A 19,738-nucleotide genomic window follows, 5' to 3' on the forward strand; every position below is an offset into this window, starting at 1 on the left:
GTTCCAGTCTCATGTATGATAAGGGATAGTGAGGGCTACAATTCAGTTCTGGAGGCCCAGAGACCCCTTGTGAGAGGACTACCGGACATCCTCCTTGGATTGTACATTATGCTTTTGGATGAATAAGAGTGGCCTCCCTCCATCTGCAAAATGTACCGCCTCTGAGATTAAATGGTGCACCCTAATCATGCTCCGCCATGGATCAGTGCTACGGAATTCCAGGAACTGTACTTTGTTGGGGCACCAGAGCAAAGCAAAGCTCTGCCATGGCGCCATGCTATGAAATTCTGGGAAGTGTAATTTGTTGTGGCACCAGGGCAAAGCTCTGTCACAGCTTAATGCTATGGAATTCTGGGAATTCTAGTTTGCTGTAGCACCAGAGCAGAGCTCGGCCATGCTTCCATGCTATGAAATTCTGGAACGTGTAGCTTGTTGTGACACTGGAGCAAAGCTCTGCCCTGGTTCAATGCTATGGAATTCTGGGAACTGCTATTTGTTGTGGCACTGGGGCAAAGCTCTGCCATGACTCCATGGTATGAAATTCTGGGAATTCTAGTTTGTTGTGACAACAGAGCAAAGCTCTGCCATGGCCCAATGCTATTTGTTGAGGCACCAGAGCACAGTTCTGCCATGCTTCCATGCTATGGAATTCTGGGACTTGTAGCTTGTTGTGGCACCAAAACAAACTGCAGAGCAGAGCAGAGCAATGAAATCAATCCCATTAAATTCTGGGGGTTGTAGTTTGCTCCGCTCTGGGCCCACAACAAACTCCAACTCCCAGAATTCCATAGCCTTGAGCCAGACAAAGAGTTAAAGCGGGTTATTTCTCCGGTGTGGATGCAGCCCTAGAGAGCCTAGGGAGTTTCCGGTCAGGGGCCCCGCCCGCCTCTGCCTTCGCCCACAGGAGGAGGCCTGGGCCAGGAAGAGAGAGGCCCGCCTGCCTGGGCTGAGCAAGGAAGAAGGAAGCAGGAGGGGCCCGAGGAGGAGGAGGAAGGCCTGGCTGGCGGCGACTCTGGAGACAAAATGGCGGCCCTGGCGGCGGCGGCGGCGGAGGAAGAGCAGAGGGCCCCCTCAGCGTCCTCGGCCTCAAGGGAGTCCTGAGAAGGACGGGGAGGGCGGCGGCGGCGGCGGGGTGGCCATGATGCGGCCCCTCGGCCTCCCTCTCCTCGCCGCCTTCTTCTTAGTCCTCCTGAGGCCCCTGCCTTCCTGGGCCATGGAAGGTACTGCTGCCCAGAGGAAATGATTAGGAATACCTGCCTATAGGGACATACTACTGTATTGGGGAACCCTTGAAGGGATGCAACAGTCACGGCAAATGGCAGCAGGAATGTCTTGGCAAGATTTCCTCAGAGAGCTGCTTTTTAAGCCTTCCTCTGACTATTGAAAGGCAGCATGGTCTAGTGGTTTGGGAAGGCATTAAAACAAATGGCAGTGCTTGCTCATAGGGGAACCACACCTGTCTATAGCGAAACACGGGGGAATACAGTACTTACCTGTAGAGAAATATTGGGGAATACTTGCCTATTGGGAAACATTGGGTCTTTCCAAAGATTTGGAGAGAGCTGCCATTCCCAATTGATGCCTGATCTGACTACACAACAACAACAACAACAACAGCAACGTTTATTGATTAATCAACTGACCATTTCAGAGTACACATTGCCTCCTCCTCGATTTCAGGCAGGGTTTCTTATAGGGCATTCCACTGAAATGGCTTTGACCTCTTCTGAAGATTCTTAACAACAACAACAAAAAAAAACATGATAGGGTCCCTAAAAGTTGGAAACAACATGAAAGAACACAACAACAACAGACATATTGTAGATGGTATTCTAGTGTCCAGTGTTCAGCATCAAACATCTGTGTTGATCCTGTTGGATATTTCTGCAGCATTTGACACTCCGGATCATCAGATTTTACTTTACGGTTGGCATTGTTGGGAATAACAGGAATGCAGTTTTGTCTGATTGTTCCTCCTGTCTTTCATTTTGGGGATCTGTGTCAAAAGCTTTGCCTGTATCCCTAGGGGTGCCACAAGGATCAGTCTTGGGTCTCCCTCTTTTTTCATTATATACCCTCCCTCTTGGATTTTCTTATTTCAAATTTGGGTTTTTAATATCACATTTATGCAGACAACACAGAGATTTTTCATAGTTATAAATTAATTGTTGTCTCTGCGTGGAAATCCGTGATGGACTGCTTGTCGAGCATTTCTCACTGGATGGCTGTCTTAAACTGAATATCTTGGTGTTTCAACCTGACTGCCCACTAGCCCCTCTTTCATGCCCTCCACTGTGTTTACAGGGTTGCTCAGTGGCTCCTTTCCTGGCTGGCAGAAACCTCAGAGTCCTGCTGGATTAGTGTTTGTCTCTGCACCCCTTTATTGGGATGACAGCATAGGCATGTAACTTCCACCTCTTGAACATCCATAGGATCCATAGGTTTTTGACTGTTGAGATTGCTCATCTGCTTGTCCAAGCTTTGGTTATATCACACCTGGATTGTTGCAATAGCCTACTGGCAGGTTTGCCTTCTTTTTCTCTTCTTCCTCTGGCTTTAATTCAAAACAGTGCCATTTGGGTTGTCTTAAATCTCCCTAAATGTTCACTTATTCTTCCCTCTCATAGATCCTTTTTTTGGCTACCGTTTTGGACTAGGGGCCATTTTAAACTTTTGGTTCTTGTATTTAGAGCTCTACTTTAATCTCCTCTGGTACCTGGCAGCTCAGGTAGCATGTATTTGTTCCTCTTGAAAGGCTGCAAGCCTTTTAAGATCTGGCTCTGGCATCTGTGAAACTGTCTTCAACTAGAAGGGTTGAACACTTTCTTCTTTGATTCACTGGATTAAGCTGCTGAATTGTGCCTAAAGTTACTGAGATGGGTAGTTGCTGGTGGAATGCTGGTGGTTTCATGTATGTTTATATTTAGGTTTTATTGTCTCTTTCATTTATTGTATAGTGGGCGCTTGGCAACCACTAGAGTTTGGTTCCAGGACCCTCCTGGATATCAAAATCCATGGATGCTTAAGTCCCATTTTATACAGTGGCATAGTGAAATGGTGTCCCTTATATAAAATGGCAAAATCAAGCTTGCTCTTTGGATTTTTTAAAAATATATATTTTTAAACCTTGGATGGTTGACTGTATATGTTACATGTTTCTCCCTTTTGTGGAAAAGGCATTATAAATAAGTGTTGTTCATTTCCAGTTCCATATTAGTTCTGAAAGTTCATGCCTAGCCCTTACATTTTGTATTTGCAAAACCTTCTTGTTATCTGTCTTGAAGTAAACTCTGAGTTATGGCAACCCTATCATAGGGTTTTCTTGGCAAGATTTATTCAAAGGAGGTTTGCCATTGCCTTCCTTTTAGACTCAGACAGGATATTAGCCCAAGTTTACCCATTGGATTGCCATGGCTGCAAAGGTATTGGAATCCTGCTCTCCTGGCTGAGATCCTACATCACCAAATGTAGTTCAGCAGGTGAAATTATGCTATGGTTCCTCTTTCATCACCCTCAGGACTCACCATTTCACTATAATAGCACCCCCACCAATAGCTATTCAGTGATGAGAAGGGAGAAGTGTCTGGCTACGTCCCCATAACCAGACATGGCATAATGACCGAGGGGGTCCTCTGGAAATCTCAATGGATGATGTAATCATTCTGCGTCTGGCTCTGGGGACATAGTCAGATGCCTCTCCACTCTCCTCCCTCCACCAGTCACTGAATAGCTATGGAGAAGGACTATTGCAATGACATGGTGAATCCTGGGGGAGCCGTTGGTCGGTGCAGTGAGAGGAAGAAAATATCAATCACCACAATGACAGAAAAGGAGAAAAAACAAGACATACATAGGCATATGTTGGACTGAAGCTTGTGAATGTCACTAACAAGGTGCTGCCAGCCTTGGTCTGACATCAACACTGCAATAAAGAACTGAGTCTCTAAAGCGATAAGCACATTCCACCCACTCCTACCCAGGTTTCATGCATTAAAAAATCAGTGTAAATGGGAATTCCTGCATTCAACATGCTTTATATTTTACTTGTAGCTCTAGCATAATTTCCTTGGGTGTTTTAACAACTGAAGACCAAAAATAAAAAGCCCATCTGCAAGCAAATAATCTTTTGCATACCAGTATTAAGCCTAGCCAGGATGATGATGATGATGATGATGATGATGATGATGATGATGATGATTTCTTACCCATGGATCAAGGCAGAGAACAACAAAAAATTAACAATTAGCAATGTCAATTAAAACACTTTAATTAAAACATACAACATTTTAAAAGGATAAGTAAGGCCTGGTACAGACCGCCACTTTGTGGCGGCATGGGTCCAGTTTTAGGGCTTGGGAATGTGAAGCGTTTGCATACTCCCAAGCCCTACCGCGCACCTGCGGCACCATTATGGCTCACCTCTGCCCGCATGGCCACCATGATGGTGTATGCATGGCGCAGCCTCCAAATGTCGCCCTGGACACGTCCCAGAAAGAAAGTTCTTTTTATGCCTCCCAAAGGCCACACCGTTTGGTTGGCGCAGCCTCCATGTGGGTCAAAAACGGGCTTCTGCAGACCTCTCTTTCAGGGGTGTCTGTACAATCCCTAAGACATAGACATTTTAAAACAGTCTATAATTAAAATTCAACATCTTAATTCATAATTTAAAATTACCTGGATGACCCTGCCAGAAGAGATTGGTCTTCAATGCTGTTTTAAATTCAGACAGTGTATTCAGCTGTCAAATCTCTTCCAGCAGGTCATTCCACTAGAGGTGGCTGAAGAAAAAATCCTCTGGCTGACAGTTGCCAACCTAGTCTTGGCTGGCTGGAGTAAATGTCTGCTGGAGGACCTGAAAGTACAGGGAGCATTATTTGGGAGGAGGCAGTCCTGAAGGGTAACCTGTAAGAAAGGCTTTAAAGATAAGGAGGGCTTTAAAGGCAAGAGCCCTGGTGGCGCAGTAGTTAAATGCCTGTACTGCAGCCACTCACTCACAAACCATAAAGTTGTGAGTTCAATACCAGCGAAAGGGCTCAAGCTTGACTCAGGACTGCAGCTTTCCGAGGGCGCTAAAATGAGTACCCAGATTGTTGGGGTCAATTAGCTTACAATTTGTAAACCACTTAGGGAGTGCTTAAGTGCACTGACAAGCAGTATAGGAATGTACTTGCTATTCCTAATAATCAACACTTTGTACCTTGCCCCAAAATTAATTGGCAGCCAGTAGAGTGATTTTGATATTTGTGTAATATGATCACTCCTGTACATCCCAGTAACCAGTCTGGCTGCCATGTTTTGAACTAACTGAAGTTTATAAACTTGGTACAGAGGTAGTCCAATGTACAGCACATTGCAGAAGTCTGGCCTTGAGGTCATCAGTGTGTGCCTTACCATCATTAGGTCCCCCAGCTGTAATTAGAGACGCAGCTGTCATAAGAGCTAAAGCTGATAGTAAGTACTCCTGGCCATTGGTGTCTGATAAGCCCGGATTGTTTTTAACTGTATTGTTTTAAGGCATGATGTGAGCAGCATTGGATCTTATATGGGAGACAAGCAGGATATAAATAAGACAAAATAAAATGCCACAGCCCTATTTTATCGGCACAACCATTGGAGGCCCATCCACCACTGCCAGTACTGTATTATTATTCTGCTTTGTTCTGATCTTTGGTGATGTTTGCGTTTAAATATTTTTACTCCTATGAAGTGTTCTGTTTTTGTTTTTAGAATCTTCTTTGTTCTTGCCCGCACCACAGAATTTGACCATTCAGTCATATCATTTTGAGAATGTGTTGAAATGGTCTCCAGTTAAGGGAATCAATAGAACAGTATCCTACCGTGTGGAATATCGCTTGTAAGTAAATACCATCATTCTTATATACTAAAATAGTTGCTTACATTCTTAAGTATTTTTGTTGAAAAAATGCAACAATAGGAAATTCAATTAATTGTCTGGTCTTTTTATTGTAGACAGTCTGATGAACGTTGGGAAGAAGTGAAGTGCACAGATATCACAAAGCCTGAATGTGATTTTGATCATGGCAAAGATTTTTATCGCATTATTTTACGTGTTAGGGCTGAACAAGGGGGATTAAAATCTAGCTGGAGTCAAGCAGATCCCTTTCAAGCAAAAAGAGACAGTATGTATCTTTTATTCCACTTTCATTTTACTGTAGTATTATCACTGGGAAAATATTATCTGTGGATGAGAAAGGAAATCAAAGTCATCAGGACTCCTAGTACTGTCAACATCAGTTTTGTAGCAATATATACACTAAGGAATTTATTATGCCATAAAGTTTCATAGATCAGAGGCCATGTCCCTCTGATGAAATTCATGGTAACTTTAAGCTACCGTATATACTCATGTATAAGTCGACCCCATGTATAAGTCGAGGGCATGTTTTGGGGACAAAATTTTGGATTTTGATATGACCCGTGGATAAGTCGAGGGTACAACTTAGGGGCATGTAACAAAGGATGTAAATGACAAAGCCCCCCTCATGCACGCATACTCTCCTTGCCAAATACTATCAGGGCAGTTTTCCTCCTCCCTGGGAAAGAGAGAGACATACACACACACTCTCTTCTTGTAAAAAAAAAGCAATCAGGGCTCTTTCCCTCCTTTCCCAGGAAGCAGGGGAACAGCCCCAATTGCTTTTTGTGAGGCATGTGCATGTGTCTATGCCTTCCTCTTTACCAGGGAAAGAACCCTGATTGATTGCTTTTTTGCAAGGAGAGAGAATGTGTGTGAAAGAACCCTGATTGATTACTTTTTGCAAGGAGAGTGTGTCTCCCTCTTTCTCCTTTTCCAGAGAGGAGGGGGGGGAAGCAATGGGGCTCTTTTCCTACTCCCTGGGGAAAAGGGAGACATGCACACACACCCCTTGCAAAAAGCAATGGGGATTCTTTCCCTCTCTAGGAAAAAGGGACACACACACACACACACACACACACACACACATTCCTTGCAAGAGCAATCGGGGCTCTTTCCTTGCTCCCTAGAAAAAGAGACACACACAACTTGCAAAAAGAAATGGGAACTCTTTCCCTCTCTGGGAAAGAGGGAGACAACACACACACATGAGCGCCTCAGAAAAGCAATTGGGGCTGTTTCCCTCTTCCCAGAGAAAGGAGGAACTCACAAACTCTTCTTGGCTGAGCAGCAGCGGCGGAGGTAAGGCAAATGGTGTGTTGGGCGGAACTTTCTCAGCACTATTACCTTGTATAAGCCGAGTCAGAATTCTGGGCTCAGGTTTTTGGCATAAATTTTTCGACTTATAGTCAAGTATATACGGTATACTAAATTTGTTAGTTGTTGAAATGTCAAGAGTTTTTGTTTGAAGCCGTAGACTAGTATAGCTGCTCACATGCAGGGAAAGATTTTACATTTATATTATAGAGGTATGCTGGTATTACCATAGCATTTCATACATAAGATGTAACGCTATTCAAAAGATGTTGTTATTCACTATCAAGTTGGCTTCAAAGTTGGTGAATCTGTGACTAGAGTCCTGATTGTGTAAGCCCTGCTCTGGTTTTGTAAACTCAATCTATTTGTAATGTGATCTTCCTCTTTTTTTTACCACCTTCCACATTTCCCAGCATTATCATCTTTTCCAGTGTTTCATGTTGTCTCATGGTGTGTCCAAAGTATGAAAGCTTCAGTTTAGTAATTTTAGCTTCTAGGAAGGCTTGATTTGCTTTAGACCCCATTTCTTTGTCTTTTAGCTGTTCCATGGGATCCACAGAACTCTCTTCCAGCACTGCATTTCAAATGAACTTGTTTTCTGGTCGGTTTTTTTCACTGGCCAGCTTTCACAAACTTACATAGATTCGGATGACATCACATAGATGTTTATGTGAAGGAATAGCAAATGAGAACATTCTCATTTGCCAGTAGAAAATACTGTATCCCAGTCCAGATTTGCTTATTGAGAAATTTCCAAAATTCCTTTCCTACCCTGTGCACTCGCAAATTCTGCATTGGGGTGAGCAACGGTAGAGACAGTGGGCTGCACTGTCATATTTTGTTTGTTTTGTTTGTTGGTTGTTTTTTCAAGTTTTATGGGGTGATTGGGTAAACTACTGCATCTGGCTGATTTTTAGGTAGAAAGTCACCTATTTTTTACAAAATTCAAGGGATAAGGGCTTCAAGATCCACATTTTGGGATCCAAAGGACCACAAGCAGCCCACAGGCTCTACTTTGTCCTTCTTCTTTCTTTTTGAAAGAGAATATTTGTGGATGACAATCAATTGTCTGATCTGTTTCTCTGATGTTTATGAACTTCCCTGTTTCTGATTTACATAAACTTCCTTCCAGTTTTCTTGCAGACAGATAGAGAACGCCAAGGTTTCTTACTGCCACAATGATTTATCCCCTTTAAATGGCAGTCATAAGAAATGCTGCAAGTGTGCATTCCTGTGTGAATGCAGATCTGCTGCTTCCATTAAATGAACCAATATTGCATAGAGTGGAAATTAAGCCTTTGATGAGCTGCATTTGATTGAAACTAATGGAAAATGATGTTTCACCAACTTTTGCCTTTGTCTTCATCTGTTTCAGCAATGTTGGGACCTCCACGAGCAATAAATGTGACCACAGAGGCAAACTCACTTATTTTGAGGTTTTTGCCTCCTTTTGCTTATAGAGGAAATTCCTTTGTTTTTTATTATAGAATATACTCCTGGGAAGAGTCAGTGGGCAGAAAAGTAAGTACATTCATTCCTCTATATTTGCGGCTTTGATTATTCACAGATTTGATTAACATGTTCTCTCTAGGAATATGTAGGTCCTCCAGTGCAACTCTGTGGTCAACTTTAACTAAAATTTACATTGGAAGAGCTAAAGATTCCTAGAGAAAATACTCTACTAGGCATTTGTAGTGCCTCCAGTGCAGTTCTGTAGTCAGTGTCTATTTGACATTGACCAAAGAGTTGTACTGGAGGACTTAGAGAGTCCTAGAGAGGTGTCCTCTCAGGTAAAAAGCATAGTGTTTTTGTTATTTGCAGTTTTTCCATATTCACTGGGGTCTTGTTCCCTTAACCCTAGCAAATATGGAGGGACAAGTGTACTTGCCTTTGCTGAACCAGTTGGTCATGAAATAATTTCCATTCATGATGTAGACACACAGAAATACTTTTTAAAAGGTGGGCAAGTGTGATGGAATTCTTTCCACATCCTATTAGTCACACCAACAAATTTTCAGCAAAATGCAACTGACTACTTCTGGTTTTTATTTTACCTCATTATGAGCTTAGTTCCCTTTTGGAAAGTTGCAGTGTACACAGAGGGGTGGGGGCACAAAACATTTTTTATCTGTTCCATGTGTTTTGGGCATTCCTATGGGTGACACTTTCCCTATCCTTAGGTACATGTACCAGATGGTACCAGATGTACATGTACCATATGGGTTTTGGTAGCTAGAAAACCCATGAGACTTACTTGGGCTATATAAACTGGAATAATAGACTGGCATCTTGTTTGCAACTTTGTGTAACATACCTTGCTGCATCTGCCCTGCAGAAATAATACAGTTTGACTGAATTAACTTTAATATAACGTTTACTGCCTTGGCTTAATGCTATTGAATCCTTGGATTTGTAGTTTGTTGTGGCACAAGAGTATCTGACAGGGAAGGCTAAATATCTCACGAAACTTGAAATTCCAGGATTCCATTGCATTGAGACTTGACAGATAAATGGTGTCAAACTGCATTATTTCTGCAGTGCAGATGCAGTCCAGGATATCACTGTATCACTCAACTTTTTGTTGTTCCAGAGACCAGAATCCTCTACCTCCCTCATGCAAATCCACCTTTTTCATACTGCCTACTCCCAATGCAGCCATATAGTGGCCAGTCGAGAGCGAGAAATATCCATGGAGCATCTGGCTGTATCCTTACAGCCAGAAATTCAGTGATGACATCATCCTCTAGGGACTTCTGGAGAACTCACAGAAAGTTTTAGAAGATGACTTCACCATCACACATTTGGCTATAAGGGCATAGCCAGCTGCTTTTCATATGTTCCCTGATTCCCACCATGGTCATGGCATGGGCCAGTAGCATGAAAAAGGTGGATATACAGGGAGAGGAGACTGGACATGTGATGTAGTTCCACCTACAGAATTTATATGCTATATTTGTTTGATGTTAGGATCTCAGCTAGTAGTGTAAATTATTGTTGATTTGGAAAACCTCTAGTGATGAATAGAGAGTAATTTTGTAGCCATGGGTCATCAGAGTGGTTCTGGTCACATATGCTATCCAAAGGCCAAAACAATGAAAATGACATTAACTGGAAGTGACCAGGAATCAACTTACAAATTTGAAAATGTATATTTTTTTTCAGTGTTAAACCAAGGGTGGGGTTGCAAACCATTTTAAGGGTGAACTGTTGCTCCTGGAGGCTTCTAGGAAAGGTAGTTCGTCCTTTTGGAGGGGACTGAGGGCTTCTGAAATTGCTGTGGGTGCTACACTTTGCTGACTCCAGATATATATTAATAGCAATTTCAGTTCTCCTAAGTTTCTGTCCTTATGTACCCCAAAAGACCCCTGGTGTGTGCAAGAGGAAAGTATATATAGATGTGTGGTTAGAAAAATATTTTTAAAAACTGCACAGTGTAAACTAAATATGCTCAGTGGTCATGGAACACTTGCTGTCTGGGGCAGGGAGGGGGGAGCAAAGGACAGGAAATGAAGCAGCTGGAATCCTGCACAGAGAGCACACCACACTGCACATTTTCAAGGAGCAAAAAGGATCAGTGTTAATGGAACTTCATAAATTGTCTTTAGGAAAAGTTCCTATCTATGGAGACCATCACATTAATTTTTATGTTAAGAGATGTTGTCCTGCATCTACCAAAGCCAGTTGTCAGGTTGCTTAGGAAGTTTCAGTGTGGGATCAGTTTTATTTTGTACTGAAGAATGTATCCCTTGATGGGAGGGGTCTACGAGAAGTTTTGGGTATTCCCATAAAAGCATTCTCAGGGGAATGGTGAGTAGAGTTTGGGCATAAGAGAAAAAGCCGATAAGCTACTGCAGGACAACATGGCCCTGATATAAGTAGGAAAAGCTTTGGACAATTTTAATTTGCAGGATACCAGATGTATATGAATGCTTGGAAAGGAAATAGTACTACCACAGCAAATCATATTAATCCCACATATCTCTTTGACAATATTTTGAGGTACAAAAGTGTGTCAATCATAAGAAATCCTCCTAATTCCATTGGATTAGAGCAAAACTATTCATTAAAAAATAGCCTAAAGGTCTGTAACATAATTCCTTGGTGTAATTACAACTAAACTATAAAGCTCATATGAAGTAGATATTAAATCAGTTTAGTTATAATTATTGCCATATAAGAACACTTGAATTTTCTCTTCCTCTGCCCTGTACAGGATTCAATAACAACTAAAAATACTGAAAAGAAATTCAAGGATCTAAAGGAAAGAACAGTATATTGCTTTCAAGTACAGGCAATATATAAAGGCAATGAAGGACAAAAAAGTGACACTTACTGCAAAAAAACGACAACCACTGGTGTGTGTTTTCTTCATAAAGAATTATATTTTAATTGCTATGTCATGAAACTGATGTGCACTTAAAGTAGTAGACTGCATTCATGTAATTTCTAATGCTAAAATGATGTCTCTTACAAGTTAAGGAGAAGTTTTCAATAGCTACATAGCTATATCAAGTTGTTCAATTTGTACTAAAAAGAAAATGGTAATTATCGCTCTGGAAATGTAACATTTTATGCTTCTAAATGGGATCTTACATTAGCAATAAAATGTTTACATTACCATATATACTTGACTATAAGTATAAGTCGAGGGTAGGTTTTGGGGCCAAAATTATGGATTTTGATAGGACCCGCACATAAGTCGAGGGTAAAACGGATGTAAGGGACCAAGCAAAGAAAAACAATGCCAAAGAATTTAGAAAATTCCAGCAAGCATAACTGTTGGTGCTCACACTAAAGGCTGGGTGGCTGAGAGAGTAGAAGGGGGTCAGTGCTTACAGGGCAGATTAAATTCTTGTCTTTCACCAGGGGATGGTAGGTAGGTAGATAGATTTCGAATACAGTACTTACATTAACCTGTGGATAAGTCGACTCATTTTTTGGGTCAATTTTTAAATTTATATTGCTAGACTTACTGTATACATGAGTATATATACACTAAGCATGTTTTCATACGTTTTAATTTGAATTTTGCAGAATTTGAAGTTCTGTGTCCTAAATGTGTAGTTATGGATCAGTGTGCAAAATATGTACAGAAGCAAGAGCTGGAATAGGACTGGAGAGGAGGTATAGAAGATATATTCAAAGGAAATGGAATCCCAGAATTCCATAGCACTGAACCACAGCCTTTAAAGTGGAGTCAAACTGTTTTATTTCTGCAGTGCAGAAAAGGCCTTATTAGTCTCTTTGGTTTTGAGTGGTCAGTTCTAAATACTGTAGTACTGAATCCTTATAGGAATGCAAGTTTTGCTGATTTCAGTGAGAGTTTGTTTAAGAAGCAGAGATTATTTGGATACATGTATCATGCTTTTACTAATCATAGTATATGATTTCTTCCTTATCCTAATGTAGGAGTAGACAAACATTGGCCTTCTGGATGTTGGTGGACTACAACTTTCATCGGCCCTCACCATCTTAACTGATAGTGGGGAATGTTGAAAGTTGCAGCCCAGCAATATCCAGAGAGCCACTTTTTGCTTACCTGTGTCCTAGCTGAAAAAGCCGCAGCAACTTTTGCACAATGTTTAATTGTCTCTGTTATCCAGCAAGCTCCTGACATCTGCCTGCTTCCTTTTACCATCTTGCCTCTGGCTTCTGAATCCCACTTTCTGCCAAAAGCACACAAATTTCCCCTCAGGAAGTCCCACATCAAGTTTGATAGTGCCCCCTCTCCCATATGTCTCTATGGTAGGAAGTATCACTCAGCTAAAATGACAGTTCATTCCCTCCTCAACACACACACACACGGAGAGAAAGAGAGAGAATCTGCCAGTATTCAGTTCTGTCTTTTTGCAGTTATGGAGAGCATTTCACTGCATTATTTGAAAACTAATTATCCGAGAGAACTGAGACGTTGGTTCATTCATAGATTTTTGAGGTATTTTAATAAATTTTAGTAATCATGTCAATAATATCAGGTTAAGAATGGCTGGTAACTTCTTTTTTCTTTTTCAGAAGCATCACTACTTTTTTGGATACTGGGATTTGGCATTGCAGTTTTTGCCATTTTTGCAGTATTTATGTGTCTATGGCTTATTCGGAAGTTTAAAAGTGCAATTAAATCTTTTTGGGAGCCACCTCTGAGAATACCTTCCCACTATGAAGAGGTTTGTATAGTGATCATTTATGATGGTTTAAAATAAAGTGCAGTTAGATTAAATTATAACTAGTATGTGTTTAATGTTTGAACTTTGATCTTAGACTCAGATTGATAGATCTATGTTTTGAGATGTTGTATTACTTCCCCTGTGATCTCCTTGTACTGGTGCAAGGAGAGGGAAGTTGTCTAGTAACTGGACCACACTTTCAACTCTTGGATTAAGCAAGAACACTGCCTGGCTTTTACTGGCTGGTTAATGTCTGCGATGATATGCTGCTCACTGCACTTGGATCCTGATAGAGGAACTTGCATTCCAGAAGGGGCAGGAGGACATGTGATCCTTGCTTTATTCTGAGTTGGCTCAGGAGTGCTATTTCACACAGGCTTATATTTGACAGCAAAGTATGACACTCATTGGTGGGTTACAGACCGCCATTTCGGACGTCCTCAGGACATCCCAGTTTGAAAAAGGGGCATCTCTTCTAGACGCCCCTTACCCTGTTACGGACAGAGTCTGTAACAAATGGCGGTGGCTGTTTGTTTTTTGTTTTTGTTTGTTTTTATTATGAAGTCATCATTACACATTCGTCTGTTTGTGCATTTGCTACTTGATAAATATATGCCTGTCCTCAAACTCTGGTTTGATGGTAAAGTATTCTGTTTCCAGCTTGTCTTTAACTCAAGTACATGTCATTCAGCTAATGAGTCATTCAGTTAATCATTGAGCTTCTCTTTCTTGATTTTTTCAGCTAGAATGAAACTGCGGTTTGCTTCTCTCACATACCAAGTAAACTGAAAAAACAGCCAGAATAAATAGAAATCACAAATACATTTGTAGGGATACAGGACATCCAGAATCTTGTTTGGAATTTGCACATGTGTAAACACCATAGTTATAGTGCTACCCAATGAATCCCAATTTCTTTTTACCAGGAAGCAACCACTGCAGTCAATGGGAGCCTGTTCCTTTTGCTGAGGAAGGCGTTGACAGTCTCACTCCTCCCATGAACAATCTGTAGGGCAACAGGCAGACGCATGACATCTGTTGCAATTCTACCTTGCACGAGAGATCACTCACATGAGAATGGGTGGGGCCATTAGCCAGTTCCTTTCTGTCGATCGAGTTTGGGGGACTTTCATGGTCCCTATCTAGGCATTGTGAATACAAAGTAGTCACAATATATAACTCTGCGTTACACATTCATAACTGCCCAGCTGGATTCCAACCATTATTTCTAGTTTCCTTTCTATTCAGCAGGGAATTTCTGACAAATACAGTGCTTACCTGATAAATTATGATAAAGATGAGCTAGGTGAAGTTAGTTAAGAAAGCATAGAGCAATAGTAAAATCACAAAGAGAATACTGTATACATAATTGCCCAATATACTAGCACAATGAAGCATTGTCAAGGAATTATTCTTACAGGCTCAAATTACCAGGAATTGAGTTGTTTTATCTGCCACCCAAGAGGGGTAGACTTCCTTGCGTGCTTTTTCACTTTTCTCTGTTGTGAACAGTTGCCCTTCATACCAGGGAGTGGGGGCAGTCAAGTGCTGCACTTGATCATATTTGCAGTGAACTATAATGTAGAGCTTATTCTACATATTTAATTTAATTTAAATGCTTCTTTTTTTCAGGACTTACAAAATGCTCATGTGGTCACATTTCAAAACTGTGCAGAAGAATACTGCGAAACGGTGTCAGTTATCTCTTGTATGGATGAAAGCCAAATTTTGAGAGACAGCTCAGTTAATGGAAATCAAGTAGATATATCAGAATGGAAAGAACATAGATGACAATGTATAGAGCATCTTCATCTCACACTGATCAGTGAATCTTAAATGTCCACTTGCAGAGTTTTACTACAGAGAAGTTGTTTCAAAGGCCTCAACACACCCTTGTGTTGAATAGTGAAATGGAAAGCAACACTAAATTTGTGTTGGAGGACACAAATGCCATGGATCAACAGAGCTCTATTTAAATACTTTTCAAATGATCAGAGACTATCAGGTTTATGGTTTCATGGTTCACTGCAGTAGACTGAAACCTGAAATCAGTTTTGGTATGCAGTTCAGTATAACCAGGAAGGTACAAGGAAAAGTGTATGTCAGTGATCTCATGTTGCCTCATTAGATGGAGTGTGTGGGCAAGGGTGGGGTGGAGTTCATGTACAACACAGAGGACAATTGTATTGCTCTAGTTTTAATACAATGGCACTACCATTGTATATAATGGCAATTTCAGGCTCAAATTAATGTTTTCATTTTTACTTTCTGAAGCACTGGAGGAGCACTATCACCATGTTTCTCTCCTTCAGATATCACTTGAAAGTCTTCTTATCTTTTATTGTTGTATACAGTACAACAATAGAGTATAGTGAGCAGAGCCTTTCATTTGTGCCCCCCACATTAAAGAATGGCTATACTTGCTGCCCTCACTTTCCAGTTTCATTGACAACTTAATATGATTGTTGGAAAAGAAATTTACAGTGTGGTTTACATTTACATTTTATTTTGGGTTGTTTTTCTACTGGACTGCATATGCTGTTTGTTTTTCAACTTTTTAAAAGAGAACCAACATGGTTAGTGGTTTTAGTATTGGACTGTGACTCGAGACCAGGTTTTGAATCCTCGCTCAACCACAGAAACCCACTGGGTGAGCTTGGGCAAATCACATGCTCTCATCCTCAGAGGAAAGCAACTGAACAAATCTTGCCAAGAAAAGCCCATGATAGGTTTACCTTATAGTTGCCATCAATTTGAAACTACTTGAAAACACACAAGAACATAGTCTTGTATATTGACTTGAATGCTGCTATTCAGAGGTGAGGGACTTGCGTTATAAAAGCATTATAAAGTACATAGTATATGCTTTTTAATTTTGTATTTGAAATTAAAGTGCACCCAAGGAAACTAAAGTTTATTTTTTAATTCACTTTGCTTCTAGTGCTGTGTAAAAAATTTTTTTACTTGACAGAGACAAAAACAATGTAAATAATCTCCATGCATGTGAAGAGAAGGGTAAATACATTCTAGTTTTCTTTAATGGTCATGTTCAAACAGCACAATAAGCCAGAATTCCTTAGAATACTGGCTTGCTGGGAGCAACACAATGTGCTAGACATGCTGATCAAACAGCCATCCTGAAAGTGGCATCAGCTAAACCAACCACAAATATGGCTTGTCATGATGTCCAAACCCATGATTTTGGCTTGTCTAGGAAGCAGAGCGTTGGGTTCAGACATTACAATTAGCAAACCATAGACTGGGTTCAGATACCACAGTTAACAAATTGCAGCAGGAATGCGTGGGCAGCATAGATCAGTGCATTTCCTGATTGTTGATATGCCAGAGTTCTGACTCACCATGATCTGAGCCCGCCTAACATATCAAAACATTTCATCTTCTTTATTCCTTGACAGAAAAGAACACTGGCTGGAAGAATAATGAAATACTTAGAATATTCTGTGGAAGGTTTAATACTTTTTTTGTGCCAAAATTTGAAAGTTTTTTTTCCTTTTTGAGAAAAGTGATACTGCTGAAATAAATTCTTTTCTATTTGAAGTAGTGTAAGCTGTTGCTGTGTAATCAAATTACTATTGCCTGAATCTAATTGCTATTCCCAAATAGAGTAGACCCAATGAAGCAACGGAACATATTTTATTTTATCAAGTTTAGTTAATTGAGCTCCTCAATTTGGGACTTATTTCTGTCTAGCTAGTAGGTTCCTCATGTGAAGGAGATGATGCCTTACATAGGGGTAGGCAATCTGTGTTACTACTGAATTCACTTAAATGTAAGACATCACTAACTTAAATGGAAGAGTCTATATCTAGGTAGTCTCTTGAGAGGAGTTTGGCCTAGTATTTGTCCTTCACTTTAGTAAAGGCATCTGTGTCTGTCACTGTAGGCTCCTGCAGCACACATAAAAAGAGCAGTCCCACTTGTTTCAGTAATTTTTATTCAAAACTAAAAATTGGTACAAGTAACATGAAACAAGGAATTGAAACATTGTAAGTCTTGCATAAGTAAACAAAAAACATTGTGAACCAGCTGTGGACTAACTGAAGTTTCTTCCAAAGTGCATACAGGGATTTTTTTTTCTTGCACTAACCTCCACTTTTTTATGGTCTCCATTTTGGCAAACAGATTTATTGTATATACTCGACTATTAAGTTGATCTCATGTATAAGTCAAGGGAAAGTTTTGGGGCCAAAATTATGGATTTTGCTATGACCTGTGGATAAATTGAGGGTAAAATTTAGGGGCACATAGCAAAGGATCTAAAGATTAAGCAAAGCAATGTCAAAGAACATACAAAATTCCAGCAGACATCTTACTCTTAAGACTGGATGGATGAGAGAGAGCAGGTTGGTGCTTCACATACTATACTTTTGCTTTTCACCAGGAGATGGTTCTTTTATGTAAGAGCTAATATACAGTACTTACATTGACCCATGGCTAAGTTTTTTGACCTAAATTTCTAGACTTACACATAAGTATATACAGTGAGCTTTTTTACACAAACTGAGCATATGTGGTAAGGCAGGTGCTTTCCCATTTTTTCTGTTTCGTTGTTCAGAGGCTTAGAAATTGTAGAGGAAGCTGCTATTTACCTTGCCTTTTGTGGACAAGTATACATGGTTACAGTAGGATCAGATACAGTACAATATCATTCTTTCCCACCTCAAGATTTATGTCATTGTTTACTACAGACACACTGGCAATCTAAAAATCTATGCTGTTCTCGCCTCCCTTCACCACCCTCCTCGTTCTGATGTTGCTAAAAACCTTCCAGCTAGACAGAGGATAAGGAAGAAAAGGGGGATTGGGCAGGCATGAAAAAGGCTTTGTCACCAGCTTTGTTAACAGGTATGCGTGCCTCTATTTGGAAAAATAAAACATTATTTGGATAGCCAAAGCCATCCAGTGGTCATAGCAAATAGCACAGCAAATATCCTCGTCCCCAAATGGGTTTTATGTTTGATGGAAAAGTGAAGAAGTGTAAGGAACACCAATATGTTGCTACCCTCCAGTCATGCTCCCAGTGATTTATCTCCGTGGGGAGAAGCTGCTTATTTATTTAGCCCCTACTGCTGTTCCCAGTGTAGAAAACCACTATAGAACCATGACAAGATCTGAAGAGCTTTCAGCTCAGCTTTATTATTCATCAGAGATGTGCAAAAGGCACCCAACAAGCATACCTCTGTTTCCCTCAGGTTTTTCAGAGAGTAAAACTTATTTTGGAGCTCATCAAGGGGCAAAAATGGCCCTTGGGCCCTGTAATGACTAGGTCTCTAGTCATTTCAGAACTCTTCAGACAGTAAAGGGTTAAGACAGGAGAGAGGTATATGCAAATAAAGAGTGATATCATTATTACGGAAGGTATATATAAGGCCTCTGAGTCCGAATGACAGTTGGGGACAGTTAGGACAGGAAAGAGACCAGTGCTGTTTAGAGATGGATAGTGGCAGTAATTAGTGAGCCTGGAAGTTAATTATTTTTATAAAAGAAACATATCAGAATAGAACGTATAGGTTATTTTATTAATTTTTCAACAGCTTATATGAAATGAATTGTATTTATTTATAAAGATTGTACCTACAAGATTTGTAAGACCTTGTATAAGTTGTATATTTCTGATTTTTATTTTGTGACTTCTAATAAAGATTTTTATTTTGTGACTTCTAATAAAGATTTCCCAAAAAGTATCTACTAATCGGCACTCCTTGACACGTGGCCTGACTTGGTTATTGCTAGAGTAGATCGGTAAATAAGTAGAAGGAAAACCCTGAACAGGTCCCAGTGTAGGTTAAGGGAAAGTCATCAAATTCACTGGGTGGTGGCAGCATAAGGCTAGGGAATTCAAGGGTCTGCTGGGCTAAGGGCCAAGACAGGGCCATTGTTTGGCTGCTTAGACCATAGGAGATCATCACAGGCCCTATCCTGGCTGCAGCACATGAAGCAAACTTACCTTTGAAGAGGCAGGTTCTGGCTTCCCATTAGTAGAATCATAAGAGCTGGAAGGGGCCTTATGGACCATTGGGTCCAACCCCCAGTTCAATACAGGATCTCCAGCTAAATCATCCTCAGCAGGCAGCTCCCCAGCTTCTCTGGAGATATCCGGAGAAAGAGACCACACGACCAGTTGGTTCCATTACTGAACCACTCTTACTGTCAAGAAATTCCTTCTAATGTTCAATTGAAATCTATTCTCCTGTCACTTTAAACCATTAGATTTGGTTCTGCCCTCTAGAGTAGCAGAAAATAAACATGAACCCCACTCTGTGACAACCCTTGAGATATTTAAAGAGTGTACTCATGTCATCCGTGTCTCCACCAAACTGAATGCACCCAGTTCTTTAACCTTTCCTATGTTTAGTTCTCC

General features: G+C 40.6%; 1 protein-coding gene across 1 annotated transcript; it reads left to right on the top strand.

Annotated features, from left to right (window-relative positions):
- The first annotated feature begins 952 nt into the window (after positions 1-952).
- IFNGR2 (interferon gamma receptor 2) lies at positions 953-19,061 on the top strand. Its single transcript, XM_042459117.1, has 7 exons — positions 953-1,220; positions 5,728-5,854; positions 5,971-6,140; positions 8,568-8,713; positions 11,406-11,547; positions 13,205-13,356; positions 14,989-19,061. Exons 1-7 carry the CDS (start codon positions 1,139-1,141, stop codon positions 15,145-15,147), a joined length of 978 nt encoding a protein of 325 aa, XP_042315051.1. The 5' UTR covers positions 953-1,138; the 3' UTR covers positions 15,148-19,061.
- The last annotated feature ends 677 nt before the right edge of the window (positions 19,062-19,738 follow it).

This window comes from Sceloporus undulatus, chromosome 3 (genome assembly GCF_019175285.1).
Source record: "Sceloporus undulatus isolate JIND9_A2432 ecotype Alabama chromosome 3, SceUnd_v1.1, whole genome shotgun sequence".
NCBI lineage: Eukaryota > Metazoa > Chordata > Lepidosauria > Squamata > Phrynosomatidae > Sceloporus > Sceloporus undulatus.